The sequence below is a fragment of the Rhinoraja longicauda genome, chromosome 37 (assembly GCF_053455715.1).
Source record: "Rhinoraja longicauda isolate Sanriku21f chromosome 37, sRhiLon1.1, whole genome shotgun sequence".
Lineage (NCBI taxonomy): Eukaryota > Metazoa > Chordata > Chondrichthyes > Rajiformes > Arhynchobatidae > Rhinoraja > Rhinoraja longicauda.
In genome coordinates, this window is record NC_135989.1 from 10,456,463 (window position 1) to 10,472,800 (window position 16,338).

A 16,338-nucleotide genomic window follows, 5' to 3' on the forward strand; every position below is an offset into this window, starting at 1 on the left:
GAGTCCATGCTGGCCATCGATCACCCATCCACACTGGTCCTGTGTTTAGTCTTTTAGAGATACAGCACGGAAACAGGCCCCTTCGGCCCACCGAGTTCACGCCAACCTGCGATCATGCAGAATGCTAGCATCATCCTACACACTAGGAACAATTTACAGTTTACCGAAGCTGATTAACCTACAAGCCTGTATGTCTTTGGAGTGTGGGAGAAAGCCCAGGCGGTCACAGTGAGAACGTACAAACAGCACCTGTAGTCAGGATCAAACCTAGATCACTGGTGCTGTGTGGCATAAACTCTACCGCTGCACCACCATGCCATCCTAAATTAGATCTAGTCCACAGCATCTTCTAATTTATATTCAAGAGACCTGCAATCACGATCACACCTTTAGTGATTTAAAGGACAGCACAGTGGCAGGGCTGGTAGAGCTCCTATGAACTGGGTTCGATCCTGACATTGGATGCTGTCTGTGTGGAGTTTGCAAGTTCTCCCTCTGGCCGCGTAGGTTTCAATGGTGCAGGCAGATCCCATTCAGTCTGAAGAAGGGTCTCGACCTGAAACATCACCCATTCCTTCTCTCCAGAAATGCTGCCTGTCCCACTGAGTTACTCCAGCATTTTGTGTCTATCTTCTGTGTAGACAAGCATCTTCAATTCCTTCGTACGCAGGAGGATCCCATTAATGTCCATGTCTGTCAACAATGAAGTGGCTGGTTTACTATCTAGTAAATACATGATGTAAACAGGCCCTTCGGCCCAACTTGCCCATGCAAACCAAGATGCCCCATTTACCATAGTCCGACCAGCCTTCATTTGGCCCATATCATTTAAACCTTTCTTGTCTTTTTCCTTTCCCATCTTTGCTGCTGTAATAGAGTCATACCATACGGAAATAGGCCCTTCGGCCCAACTTGACCATGCCAACCCAGATGTCCCATCTACACTAGTCCTACCAACCCGCGTGTGGCCCGTATCTCTTTAAACCTTTCCTATCCTTTTACTTTCCTGTCGTTAGTGCTGGTATAGCACGGAAACAGGTCTGAGAAGGGTCTCGACCCGAAACGTCACCCATTCCTTCTCTCCCGAGATGCTGCCTGACCCGCTGAGTTACTCCAGCATTTTGTGTCTACCTTCGATTTAAACCAGCATCTGCAGTTCTTTCCCACGTGGAAACAGGTCCTTCAGTCCAACTTGCCCATGTCAACTTGCTCATGTAGTCTGTTTGTAATTCCAGATGTCTGTGGATTACTCTTAATGGTGTTTTCAGTACAAGAGAGCATTAAGAGGAGGCCACACTGGCATTTATAAACTGTAAATGAAAGTAATTGTGGAGATATGGATAAAGCTGGCTGGTGGGACCAGTCAGATGCTTGAAAGAGTAGGTACTGTCTACTGACTCCTACTCAGTAAACTGAGAGGAATGCAAAAATACAATCAATAGTAAATCCACCATCCTCGGGAGACTGGTTTTTATTTCCCAGTCGCTGCGTAAACAAGGATATGTTGTTCTGCAGAGAAGTTCTTCAATCCTTTAAAGAGGGATTAGCAGGCAAAATATTTAAGCGTGTGATTAGAGACGTCAACGACATAAAGACCCATAGGCCAGATGAGGGAGGAGGACAGCAAATGAAAAGCTGTTCACAAGGTTAAACTGGTTAACAACCAGCGACTGGTACAGTTTCATAAAATAGACACGAAATGCTGGAGTAACTCAGTGGGCCGGCCTGAGAGACTCCAGCATTTTGTGTCTGTCTTCGGTGTAAACCAGCATCTGCAGTTCCTGCCCACACAGCTCCATAATTTAGAGATACAGCGCGGAAACAGGCCCTTTCGGCCCACCGGTCCACGCCGACCAGCGATCCCCACACATTAACACTGTCCTATACCCACTAGGGACAATTTTTACATTTACCAAGCCAATTAACCTACAAACCTACCCGCCTTTGGAGTGCGGGAGGAAAGAGAGGATCTCGGAGAAAACCCATGCAGGTCACTGGGAGAACGTACAAACTCCGTACAGACAGCACCCGTAGTCGGGATCGAAACCGGGTCTCCGGTGCAGCATTCAACTCTACCGCTGCGCCACCGTGCCGCCCTGAAGTATTTTAAATGTTGTCCATCTATCATTGACGGTGATGGGAACTCAAGTAAATGAAGACTGTAGGCCCAATAAAAGACATGAGAAAGAAGGAACTGCAGATGCTAGTTCATACTGAAAAGCGCGCAAAGTGCTGGAGTAACGCAGCGGGTCAGGCATCATCCCTGGAGAACATGAGTAGGTGACGTTTTGGGTCGAGACCCTTCAGGGTTTAGGCACAAAGCACATGTGGGCTTGTAGGTTAATCAGCCTCTATACAGTTGTCCCTAGTGTGTGGGATTTGCACTAATTTCACTGAAAAGCTAATGGTTTTCATATGGGAAATGAGAGAAGGTTTGTAGCATCTTAATGGTGATGGAGAAGCTATCATGACAGAACATCACAACCACATGGCTGCCTATTAAAACCTTCTCCCATGCCTGATCGAAGGTATTTATTCACAAAATGCTGGAGTAACTCAGCGGGTCAGGCAGCATCTCGGGAGAGAAGGAATGGGTGACGTATCGGGTCGAGACCCTTCTTCAGACTCCCATGCCTGCGTCGGCCTATTCCTGCATCTCTTCTTTTCCAGATTTCTTCTCTCTTCTCTCCCCCCCCCCCCCCTTTACAATCAGTCTGAAGAAGGGTCTCAACCCGAAACATCACCTATCCAGGTGGGAGGAAACCGGAACACTTGGAGGAAACCCACACAGTCATAGGGAGAAAGTGTAAACTCCACACACACACACACAAATATATATATATACACACACACACACACAAATATATATACACACACACAAATATATATATATACACACACACAAATATATATATACACACACACACACACACACAAATATATATATACACACACACACACAAATATATATATATATATATACACACACAGACACACACACACACACACAGAAATATATATATATACAGACACACACACACACACACATACAGAGACACAGACAGAGACACAGACACAAACACACACACAGACAGCACCCAAGATCAGAATGGAACCTGGGTCTCAGGCGCTGTGAGGCAGTGGCTCGACCAGCTGCCCCACCCATTGATGCAGGGATTTCCGGGACATCCTGAGTGTCAAAGACGCTGCGGTGTGTCTCTAAAAACTTGTGCATATCTCTTTGCATCTCCGCCATCGCTCCATACCCAAGTTGGCAGTGGATTCAGCTGCTCCCAACATTTGGACAGGAGGACAATGTAGCTGTTTTGACATGTATAAACAGTCAGTTTTGTGTATCTGTCCTGTGGTGTCTCTGCCGTTGGACAGCCCTGGTAGTGAGCGAGCCTGTGCCAAGAATCACAGGCATGAACCCAAATCGTGTCCATCAGCCCTGTACTCCCATTGACCTCCAACGAGCTGCTGGCCAACGGAATGAAGGCCTTGAGAGCTGGCACTGGCGAGGCTGAGCAGAGAGGTTCGTTCCCAAGGGAGTTTCGGCTGTTGCTGCCTGATGCCAGAATCACACTGACTGCATTCACTGTAACAGCAAGGAACATAGGACAACAGATCCGATTCCTAATGAGATGTCCCAGCACTCTAAACTGACCTGAATCTCAGTCTACCAAGGCTTAGTCACAGTCAATCAAAACGCATTCAGCTACCACCCCAGAGCTGAATATTTGGGAGCACTACCCAATTTGTTTTCAAGAGTGAGTTAGATATAGCTCTTAGGGCTAGCGGAACCAAAGGACATAGGGGGAAAGTAGGAACGGGGTACTGATTTTGGATCATCAGCCATGATAATATTGAATGGTGGTGCTGGCTCGAAGGGCCGAATGGTTTACTCCTGCACCTATTTTCTACGTTTAGACAATAGACAATAGACAACAGACAATAATTTCTATGTTTCTAAAATCCTGTAACGTTCATCTTGCACTAAATGCTATACCCTTTATCATGTATCTGTTCACTGTGGACGGCTCGATTGTAATCATGTATTGTCTTTCCGCTGACTGGTTAGCACGCAACAAAAGGCTTTTCACTGTACCTCGGTACACGTGACGATAAACTAAACTAAACTAAACAAAAAAGAGGTGATGATCTTGGTCAGGGAATGAGAGTAAATGATCAATTAGGGTTCCTACATTCAATTATTATCCAGTGATAATCTCCCTCCCCTGTGTCATTTGGGAGTACAAGGTTTGCACAGCGGTAGAGTTGCTGCCTCACAGCGCCAGAGACCCGGGTTCGATCCTGACCTCGGGTGCTGTCTGTACGGGGTTTGTACGTTCTCCCTGTGACCTGCGTGGGTTTTCTCCGGGTGCTCCGGTTCCTCCCACACTCCGAAGACGTGCAGGTTTTGTAGATGAATTGGCTTCGGTAACAATTGTAAATCGCCCCTGGTGTGTCGGATCGTGTTAGTGTACAGGGTGATCGCTGGTCGAGGCGAACTCGATGGGCCGAAGGGCCTGTTTCCCTGCTGTCTCTCTAAACTAAACTAAATATGACAGGATTTGGTGGGAGGGGAGGTGGGCAAGACATTGATCCCTTCCAAGTCTGAATAGTCTGACACCAATTGCAGTTTCTGCCCATACATGCATTGAGTACTAATGCATAGCAGCAGAGAACTTGTCCAACACAGGCCTATGTAATCCAGATTACAGATTACTTTATTGTCATATACACTAGGCTGCAATGAATTGCCTGTTCACTTAAAGCTTATGGAGTAAACAGCAATCATATATACATCTATAGACAATAGACAATAGGTGCAGGAGTAGGCCATTCGGCCCTTCAAGCCAGCACCGCCATTCTATGTGATCATGGCTGATCATTCTCAATCAGTACCCCGTTCCTGCCTTCTCCCCATACCCCCTGACTCCGTTATCCTTAAGAGCTCTATCTAGCTCTCTCTTGAAGGCATTCAGAGAATTGGCCTCCACTGCCTTCTGAGGCAGAGAATTCCACAGATTTACAACTCTCTGACTGAAAAGGTTTTTCCTCGTCTCCGTTCTAAATGGCCTACCCCTTATTCTTAAACGGTGGCCCCTGGTTCTGGACTCCCCCAACATTGGGAACATGTTTCCTGCCTCTAACGTGACCAACCCCTTAAACTCGGTAGGCTGCAGGGTCGGTTTCGGTGCCGCATCTCTCCCTCTGAGTCCAAGCACTCCTTGCTTCGAAGAGTTATCTGTACACCAGCAGTGTGGGGGCAGGCAGGTTCGTCACAGGGATTCAGCAACCTGCAGCGGCAAAACCCGTGGGCAGGTTAACCTGGTGCGGTCACTGGGCAAGAAGACCCAGGCTGCTGATTTCCTCCTAGGCTCTTGTCAGACTTTCCCTGCCTGTCACAGCAGATTTAATCTTATAGAAACGTACAAAATTCTTAAGGGGTTGGACAGGCTAGATGCAGGAAGATTGTTCCCGATGTTGGGGAAGTCCAGAACAAGGGGTCACAGTTTAAGGATAAGGGGGAAGTCTTTTAGGACCGAGATGAGAATGTTTTTTTTCACACAGAGAGTGGTGAATCTGTGGAATTCTCTGCCACAGAAGGTAGTTGAGGCCAGTTCATTGGCTATATTTAAGAGGGAGTTAGATGTGGCCCTTGTGGCTAAAGGGATCAGGGGGTATGGAGAGAAGGCAGGTACGGGATACTGAGTTGGATGATCAGCCATGATCATATTGAATGGCGGTGCAGGCTCGAAGGGCCGAATGGCCTACTCCTGCGCCTATGTTTCTATGTTTCTATGACATTTGAGTAACGTGTGTAGGAAGGAACTGCAGATGCTGGTTTAAACTGAAGACAGTCACAAAAAAACTGGAGCAACTCAGCGGGACAGGCAGCATCTCTGGAGAAAAGGAATAGGAGACGTTTTGGGTCAAGACCGTTTTACAGAGATGCTGCCTGACCTGTGAAGTTACTCCAGCATTTTTGCTCCTTTTTGTCTTTTAACCAGCATCTGCAGTTCTTTGTTCCTACATCATGTAGGTTCAGCCTGAATCCTCCAATTCCCCACAACCCAAGGCAGTGTAATTGGCCACTGTAAATTGTTACTAGTATTGAGATGAGTGGTAAAATCTTGGGAGAATTGATGAGGTGGAATAAAATTGATTAGGTAGGTTTATGAAAATGGGTGCCTGATAGTTGGTACAGATTTAGTGGGCCGAAGGGCCTGTTTCCATGCAGTATTTGTGTGTGGCTCTAATATTACAAGTGTACGAATTTTATGCAACCAAGTGAGCAAAAGGGTTCTTGATGTCAAATGCCCTGAAAGAGCTTGCACTGTTGATGTTACACAGTATGAATATTGATTTCTCTCATTTCAAATAACCCTTGCATTCCCTCTCTCTCTCTGCCCCAGCCTCACTCTAGTCATCCTGCTAGTTCCACTCTTTGCATCCATATGTCCCTGCAGTGAAGAAAGCCAATGTAATGTTGGCCTTCATAACAAGAGGAGTTGAGTATAGGAGCTAAGAGGTCCTTCTGCAGTTGTACAGGGCCCTAGTGAGACCGCACCTGGAGTACTGTGTGCAGTTTTGGTCTCCAAATTTGAGGAAGGATATTCTTGCTATTAAGGGCGTGCAGCGTAGGTTTACCCGGTTAATTCCCAGAATGGCGGGACTGTCGTATGTTGAAAGACTGGAGCGGCTAGGCTTGTCTACACTGGAATTTAGAAGGGTTTAGAGGGGATCTTATCGAAACATATAAGATTATTAAAGGGCTGGACACGTTAGAGGCAGGAAACATGTTCCCAATGTTGGGGGAGTCCAGAACCAGGGGCCACAGTTTAAGAATAAGGGGTAGGCCATTTAGAACGGAGATGAGGAAAAACCTTTTCAGTCAGAGAGTTGTAAATCTGTGGAATTTTCTGCCTCAGAAGGCAGTGGAGGCCAATTCTCTGAATGCATTCAAGAGAGAGCTAGATAGAGCTCTTAAGGATCGCAGAGTCAGGGGGTATGGGGAGAAGGCAGGAACGGGGTACTGATTGAGAATGATCAGCCATGATCACATTGAATGGTGGTGCTGGCTCGAAGGGCCAAATGGCCTCCTCCTGCACCTATTGTCTATTGTCTATTATTCATTATCATCTCTTCCACAGCCAACAATGGACCATTGTGCGCACCACCTTTCCTTGGCCATCTGTGATTTGTTCTGAACTTTTTCATACCTCTAGTTTTCCTCCCCTCTGTTTCTCAGTCAGAAGAAGGACCTCGACCCAAAACGTCACCTGTACCTTTCCTCCAGAGGTGCTGCCTGACCCGCTGAGTTACTCCAGCATTTTGTGCCTATCTTCGCTGTCAACCAGCATCTGCAGTTCCTTCCTGCACATTTACACCCGTTCTCCATCTTAATCCTGATGTGATTCGGAAGCAAGTGTTGGTAGCTTTGTTGCCCAACCTTTGACTAGGTCCAAATAGAAGGAGGAGGTTGCTTTTCATTCTAATTGGAGATAATTTGGGCTGTGAATCTTCGATAAAAACTTATGACAATATGCGTGGGAGGTAGAAGCTGAAAATATTCAGGTCAAAGCACAGCACAAAGCAAACATTTGTAAAGGATTATTTTTACACACTACTTTCAAAGATTCCACGACATAGCAACCATATTTTTAATTCATCTCAGCAGTGCCAAGCAGTAAATATAGCTGGCAACAACAGCAAGGAGATAATGCTGACGTCTTGTTATTTGTAACCAATGTAATTAAATATAATGAGAGAAGACACTGCACATGAACTACTGAAGCAGGGATAACTGAGTAAAAGTTCACAGCAAATTAGGCATGGGGGGAATCTGAGTGGATCATTGCTGGAAGAAATGTCCAGGGACAGTGGGTAATGTGAGAGATCACAAGAAATCGTGGACGCAAACCAACCTCCCTTCCATGGACTCCATCTACACCTCACGCTGCCTCGGCAAGGCCAGCAGCATAATCAAGGACCAGTCTCACCCCGCCCACTCCCTCTTCTCCCCTCTCCCATCAGGCAAAAGGTACAGAAGTGTGAAAACGCACACCTCCAGATACAGGGACTGTTTCTTCCCAGCTGTTATCAGGCAACTGAATCATCCTACCACAACCAGAGAGCAGTCCTGAACTACTGTCTACCTCACTGGAAACCCTCGGACTATATTTGATCGGACTTTACTGCCTTTATCTTGCACTATCGAAACATATAAGATTATTAAAGGGCTGGACACGTTAGAGGCAGGAAACATGTTCCCAATGTTGGGGGAGTCCAGAACCAGGGGCCACAGTTAAAGAATAAGGGGTAGGCCATTTAGAGCTAGATAGAGCTCTTAAGGATAGCGGAGTCAGGGGGTAGGGGGAGAAGGCAGGAACGGGGTACTGATTGAGAATGATCAGCCATGATCACATTGAATGGTGGTGCTGGCTCGAAGGGCCGAATGGCCTACTCCTGCGCCTATTGTCTATTGTCTATTATTCATTATCATCTCTTCCACAGCCAACAATGGACCATTGTGCGCACCACCTTTCCTTGGCCATCTGTGATTTGTTCTGAACTTTTTCATACCTCTAGTTTTCCTCCCCTCTGTTTCTCAGTCTGAAGAACTTTATCATGTATCTGTACACAAGTATATGATTGTAATCATGTATTGTCTTTCCGCTGACTGGTTAGCACGCAACGAGAGCTTTTCATATCATATCATATCATATATCTACAGCCGGAAACAGGCCTTTTCGGCCCTCCAAGTCCGTGCCGCCCAGTGATCCCTGCACATTAACACTATCCTACACCCACTAGGGACAATTTTTACATTTACCCAGCCAATTAACCTACATACCTGTACGTCTTTTCGCTGTACCTCGGTACACATGGCCATAAACTAAACTACACTAGCTCAGTGGGTCAGGCAGTATCTCTGGATGACAAAGACAGACGACGGTTTGGGTCGGGACCTTTAGTCAGACTGATGTAGAAGGGGAGAGAAAGCTGGAAAAGCGATAGAGGTACGACAAGGCCTGGCAAATGGTCGTAGAAAGGAAGCTTACTACGGTAGAGAGGGAGCTGTAACGATTGCTGTAGGTGAGGGAATGCTGGAAAGATTGTAGTAAGGGGGAGAAACAGTGGCACGGTGGCGCAGCGGTAGAGTTGCTGCTTTGCAGCGCCGGAGACCTGCGTTCGATCCCGACTACGGGTGCTGTCTGTGTGGAGTTTGTACGTTCGATCCCGACTACGGGTGCTGTCTGTACGGAGTTTGTATGTTCTCCCCATGACCTGCATGGGTTTTATCCGAGATCCTCGGTTTCCTCCCACACTCCAAAGATATACAGATTTGTAGGTAAATTGGCTTGGTAAATGTAAAAATTGTCCCTAGTGGGTGTAGGAGATTGTTAATATGCGGGGATCGCTGGTCGGTGCAGAGCTGGTGGGCCGAAGGGCCTGTTTGCTCGATGTATCTCTAAACTAAACTAAAGAGAAAGCTAGCAGCTTACCACAATCAGTCTGAAGAAGGGTCCCGACCCGAGACGTCACCTATCCATGTCCTCCAGAGATGCTATCTGACCCAATGTTCCTAGATACTTAAATCTGTCCCAAATTAGCGCTTTCTCTTTCATTTGGGTGCTGGAAGAAGAATGTATTGAACCTTGAAAGGTCCAACACTAACTGTTTGACTTCATTTACTAATGTAGCCAACAGATCTGCCAGTGGGTACAGTGGCTAGAGGTGATGGCTTACCACGCCAGAGACCCGGGTTCAATCCTGACTACGGGTGCTGTCTTTGTGGAGTTTGTATGCTCTCCTTGTGACCGTGTGGGTTTTCTCCGGGTGCTCTGGTTTCCTCCCACATTCTAAACACATGTACAGGTTTTTAGGTTAATTGGCTTGGGTAAAATTGTAAATTGCACCTCGTGTGTAGGATTGTGAACGGCAAAGATACTAGAGGAACAAGATAGTCCACTCGACCCTAAAAACCGTAGTACGTCACGGCGCCATTTTAGTAGGCAGAAACTTGCAGAAACATTTACAAAGAAAAATAACAAAAACCTGTGAATTGATAGATGAGATATATTCTGCATTTTAATGGTATCATCACACATACTGTTCCCCCAGAACACTGATTACACTGCGAGAGGCATAACGAATGGTGGGTTTTGCTTACTAAAATGGCTGTTTTGCGTACTACACTTCAGAATAGGAGATTTCAACGGAGTGGTCCATCTTGTTGGTCCATCAGTGTAATGAAGGGTCTCGACCCGAAACGTCACCCATTCCTTCTCTCCTGAGATGCTGCCTGACCTGCTGAGTTACTCCAGCATTTTGTGAATAAATACCTTCGATCTTGTTACTCTAGTATAGAAACATAGAAACATAGAAAATAGGTGCAGGAGTAGGCCATTCGGCCCTTCGAGCCTGCACCACCATTCAATATGATGATGGCTGATCATCCAGCTCAGTAACCTGTACCTGCCTTCTCTCCATACCCCCTGATCCCTTTAGCCATAAGGGCCACATCTAACTCCTTCTTAAATATAGCCAATGAACTGGCCTCAACTACCTTCTGTGGCAGAGAATTCCACAGACTCACCACTCTCTGTGTGAAGAAATGTTTTCTCATCTCGGTCCTAAAAGACTTCCCCCTTATCCTTAAGCTCTGACCCCTGGTTCTGGACTTCCCCAACATCGGGAACAATCTTCCCGCATCCAGCCTCTCCAACCCCTTAAGAATTTTATATGTTTCAATAAGATCCCCCCTCAGTCTTCTAAATTCCAGCGAGTATAAGCCTAGTCTATCCAGTCTTTCTTCACATGAAAGTCCTGCCATCCCAGGGATCAATCTGGTGAACCTTCTCTGTACTCCCTCTAAGGCTAGAATGTCTTTCCTCAGATTAGGAGACCAAAACTGTACACAATACTCCAGGTGCGGTCTCACCAAGGCCCTGTACAACTGCAGCAGAACCTCCCTGCTCCTATACTCAAATCCTCTTGCTATGAATGCCAACATACCATTCGCTTTCTTCACTGCCTGCTGCACCTGCACGCTTGCTTTCAATGACTGGTGCACCATGACACCCAAGTCACGTTGCATCTCCCCTTTTCCTAATTGGCCACCATTCAGGTAATACTCTGCTTTCCTGTTCTTGCCGCCAAAGTGGCAAAGATATCTTTGGTGAACGGGGTGTTCTCTGGTCGGAGTGGACTCGGTGGGCCGAGCGGCCTGTTTCCACGCTGTATCTCTAAAGTCTAACGATCCAACCCGGGCACTCTGTCATCAGATTGCGACTTCATGAATTTTAAGCTTCTGAATGCAAAGTGGGCTGTTTGTTTGAATTATAGATGCTTGCTGCTCAGCAGATACAGATGACAAGACGAGCTCTTTGCCAGACGTTGAGCCCTGGAACAGATGTGGAATCTTAAGTACAAAGTGAGTGCACATAAAAAGGGAAAAAAAATGCTTGAAAGGGAACTTATAAATGGGTTGAGGTGGATTTAATGATTTTTTCTTCGTGTTGATTATAGTGAAGAATATGTACTGGGAATAAATCCATCCTAATGCACATTACTTGTCAGTATGAAGTATACCCAAATCTTCCTCAGTAGGATTAGGTTTAGACCATTTTCATACAATCACGCAGTGTGGAATCAGGGCCCTTGGCCCACTTTGCCCACACAGACCCACCTGCCTGCTTTTGGTCCATATACCTCTAAACCTATCCTATCCATGCATCTGTCGAAAAGCTTCTTAAACGTTGCGATATTCCCTGCCTCAACCACCTTCTCTGGCAGCTCACCCATCACCCTTTGTGTAAAACAAAGTTACCCCTTGGGTTCCTATTACATTTTTCCCCCCTCTCACCTTAAAGCTATGTCCTCTGGTTCCCAATTCTCCTACTCTAGGCAAGAGACCTTGTGCGTCTACCTGATCTAATCCTCTCATGATATTGTACACGTCTATAAAATCGCCTTTTGTCCTCCTTCACGCCAAGGAATAGAGTCCTAGCCTGCTCAACCTCTCATAGAAACATAGAAACATAGAGCTCTCCCTACAGCTCAGGCCCTCGAGTCCAGGCAACATCCTCGTGAATCTTCTCTGCACCCTCTCCAGCTTGACAATATCTGTCCAAAAACATGGTGACTAGAACTGAACACAGCACTCTAAATGTAGCCTCACCAATGTCTCATATACCTGTAACATAACTTCTTTACTCAGTACTCTCACTGATAAAGGCCAATGTGCTAAAAGCCTTTTAGACCACCCTATCTACCTGTGACGCCAGGTTCTCAAGGAACCATTTACCTGCACTCCTATGGCAACTGCCATACTCTGTGTGACGTGTTTTTTAAAATTAAAAGCCTCTGGCCTTTGCACACAAGACTGTCAATTAGTGGACATTATTGCAACAAAAAAAAAGGTCATATTTCTGTAACTAATCAGTTCAGATCCAAACTCAAAACGCCCCAAATCAAAGCCAGAGTCAAAATCTTATAGACACAGAACCCACATGCATTTGATATGAATTAAATTTGAATCCAGAGCTGTAAGGCAAAGTGACTTTGTATTTTACTTTAATTTAATTCTGAAAGTTTGCAACACTGGTTCACTGGTTTAAAATTGTTAAGCATGGCAATTTCTTTAGTCAGAGGGTGGTGAATCTGTGGAATTCATTGCCATAGACGGCTGTGGAGGCCAAGTCAATGGATATTTTCAAGGCGGAGATTGATGGATTCTTGATTAGTACGGATGTCAGGAGTTATGGGGAGATGGTAGTAGAATGGGGTTGAGAGGGAAAGATAGATCAGCCATGATTGCATGGCGGAATAGACTTGATGGACCGAATGGCCTCATTCTGCTCCTATAACTTGTGAATTATGAACTTGTGAACTACCGTTTGTATTCCCTTAAACATAAGAAATAATTTAATTGGAGTATCTATAATGATCATAGGATCTAATAGCATAAAAAGCGAGGAAATAATGGCCCATTTATTCCCACCTCCAGAATTTAGTTAATTGAATTTAAGTTCGCTATCTGGTTAATCAGTGTTTCTCAACCATTTAACTAGGACTCTAGATTGCTGGCCCAGAACTAACACCCTTATTCTACTGCACCAGTGAGAAAGCTTCAGGTCGGATTCCTCTATCTGGATAAAACCATCTCATCTTAGTCAGGGTGGAATTTGTGGCTGGAACACTGCCTTGATTTGACTCATTGATATCTACAGTGAATGCCCACTCCATGGTTGAATACAACAAGGGGACTCATGGTAATCTGATGTTCTGATGACGGGTCTGGGAGTTGCTGCATTATGTAACTGATTTTTTCTTTCTCTCTCTCTCTCTCTCTCTCTCTCTCTCGAGATGTGAGCAATTCTACAAACAGCTCTCGTGTTTCTACCGCTGTTCCCCGGACACGAAAATCTGGGCGAGCTCGGGTCTTCCCAATCGCCTCGTGAATGTACCACTTTGCCACAGCTTCTGTGACCAATGGTAAGTAGATCACAGTCTGAAGAAGGGTCTCAACCAAAAATGTCTTGGTTGTAGTATAGGAGCAAAGAGATCCTTCTGCAGTTGTACAGGGCCCTAGTGAGACCGCACCTGGAGTACTGTGTGCAGTTTTGGTCTCCAAATTTGAGGAAGGATATTCTTGCTATTGAGGGCGTGCAGCGTAGGTTTACTAGGTTAATTCCCGGAATGGCGGGGCTGTCATATGTTGAAAGACTGGAGCGACTAGGCTTGTATACACTGGAATTTAGAAGGATGAGAGGGGATCTTATCGAAACGTATAAGATTATTAAGGGGTTGGACACGTTAGAGGCAGGAAACATGTTCCCAGTGTTGGGGGAGTCCAGAACAAGGGTCCACAGTTTAAGAATAAGGGGTAGGCCATTTAGAACGGAGACGAGGACAAACCTTTTCAGTCAGAGAGTTGTGAATCTGTGGAATTCTTTGCCTCAGAAGGCAGTGGGGGCCAATTCTCTGAATGCATTCAAGAGAGAGCTAGATAGAGCTCTTAAGGATAGCGGAGTCAGGGGGTATGGGGAGAAGGCAGGAACGGGGTACTGATTGAGAATGATCAGCCATGATCACATTGAATGGTGGTGCTGGCTCGAAGGGCTGAATGGCCCCCTCCTGCACCTATTGTCTATTGTCTATTGTCACCAATTCCTTCTCTCCAGAGATGCTGCCCGTCCCACTGAGTTACTCCAGCATTTTGTGTCTCTCTTCGATTTAAACCAGCGGTATGAACATTGACTTCTCTAACTTTAGATCATCCCTGCTTTCCCTCTCTATCCCCTCCCACTTCCCAGTTTTCCCACCAGTCTTCCTGTCCCCTACTACATCCTATCTTTGTCCCGCCCCATCCCCTGACATCAGTCCGAAGAAGCGTCTCGACCCAAAACATCACCCATTCCTTCTCTCCAGAGATGCTGCCTAACCCGCTGAGTTACTCCAGCATTTTGTGTCTAACAAGGAAAAAGGGAATAGTTCATGGGTGTATTAGGCACAGATGAATCTCTGTCCCCCAATGATTGTAAAAAAGATGGGTAACATAATTGGAGATGGTAGTTGAAAGCACCAGATTACATCCGAGACACTGGTTGCTATTGGTGATTTTGCTTAACTCATTTTGTGTTGTATATTACAGTGTTTATAGAGCACGATGTTTACATATCAGTCATGCTGCTGGAAGTAAGAATTTCATTGTTACGTTTCTGGACCTATGACAATAAAACACTATTGACTCTTGAACAGGGATCCTGCTGATGGCTCCATAGACTTTGGACATACAGGGTGAAAACGGGTCATTTGCCCCACTGGGTCCACGCCGAGCCACGATCACAGCATACACTAGCACTATCCCACACACGAGGGACAAGTTCCTGAAGCGAATTAACCTACAAACCTGTCCCTCTTTGGAGTGTGGGAGGAAACCGGAGCACCCGGAGAAAACCCACGTGGTCACATGGAGAACAGACTATTCCCATTCGGACAAGATCAAACCCGGGTCTCTGGCGCTGTGAGGCAGCAACTCTACTGCTGTACCAGCTTTGTGCCAACCTGGTATTGGCTTTTGATAAAACATCTGCCTTCTTCCTCTCCAGGTACAAAGCTTGCAAGAATGATTTGACCTGCACCAAGAACTGGAATTCTGGTTTGAAGCCTTCAAATAGCACTCAGACCAACTGCACCTCGGAGTGCATTCCTCACAGTAAGGTAGGAATGATAATAGACAATAGACAATAGGTGCAGGAGTAGGCCATTCAGCCCTTCGAGCCAGCACCGCCATTCAATGCGATCATGGCTGATGCCTGGAACCACACCAAGCATCATCCGAATAAATGCACTTTGTCAGTTTGGTTGAGTTGGTGGGTGGGCCGATCCAGAGAACCAGAAGATCGAGCCCCACCCTGACCTTTACCACATCATCCAGTCATCCAGTGCAAGACTCCATCATCAGACCAGGCAGCTCACTTGATGTGCCATCCAACATCCCATCCTCAAAGGCTACAATCAAACCTGGATTGTTTTCACCAGAACATCGGAGGCTGAGGGACAACCTGATAGAAGTATCTAAAATTATGAGAGGGAGGACAGTCAGAACCTTCTCCTAGCGTAGCTTCAAGCCGAGAGGGGCAAAGCTGGGAGAACGGGGTTGGGAGGGAAAGATAGATCAGCCATGATTGAATGGTGGAGTAGACTGAATGAACCTTGCTCCCAGTTTGGAAGTGTCAAAAGACCACAGGGCATAGCTTTAGGGTGAGAGGGGCAAAATCGAAAGGAAATGCACACGCCAAATTATTTACACAGAGAGTGGTGGGTGCCTGGGATGAGCAGCCAGCAGCGGTGTTGGTGGAAGATATGATAGCAGCTTACGTTACACAGAGTGTGGTTGGCGCCTGGAACACGTTGCCTAGGGTAGTGCTGGAGGCCGCTACAATGGTGGTGTTTAAGATGCTTTAGGATAGGCACGTGGAAATGCAAAGAATGGAGGGGTATGGATCAGGGGTGCAGGCAGATGAGATGACTGTATCTTGGCAGGTCAGGCAGCATCTCAGGAGAGAAGGAATGGGTGACGTTTCGGGTCGAGACCCTTCTTCAGACCCGAAACGTCACCCATTCCTTCTCTCCTGAGATGCTGCCTGACCTGCTGAGTTACTCCAGCATTTTGTGAATAAATACCTTCGATTTGTACCAGCATCTGCAGTTATTTTCTTACACTTACTGTGTCTTGGCATCATGTTCAGCATGGACATTGTGGTTCATGTGCTGTACAGTTCTACGTTGAATGTAAATCATAGATTCTATATTGTGCTG

At 46.2% G+C, this 16,338-nt stretch overlaps 1 protein-coding gene across 3 annotated transcripts in view; it reads left to right on the forward strand.

The window, feature by feature from the left end:
* Positions 1-16,338, forward strand: part of LOC144610671 (riboflavin-binding protein-like) — a 50,438-nt gene that overhangs the window by 22,047 nt on the left and 12,053 nt on the right. For all 3 annotated transcript variants that reach the window (XM_078429546.1, XM_078429544.1, XM_078429545.1), the window contains exons 3-5: positions 11,359-11,446; positions 13,381-13,509; positions 15,126-15,237. In XM_078429546.1, the coding sequence (XP_078285672.1) occupies positions 11,359-11,446; positions 13,381-13,509; positions 15,126-15,237 (329 nt within the window). The remainder of the gene's footprint in view (positions 1-11,358; positions 11,447-13,380; positions 13,510-15,125; positions 15,238-16,338) is intronic.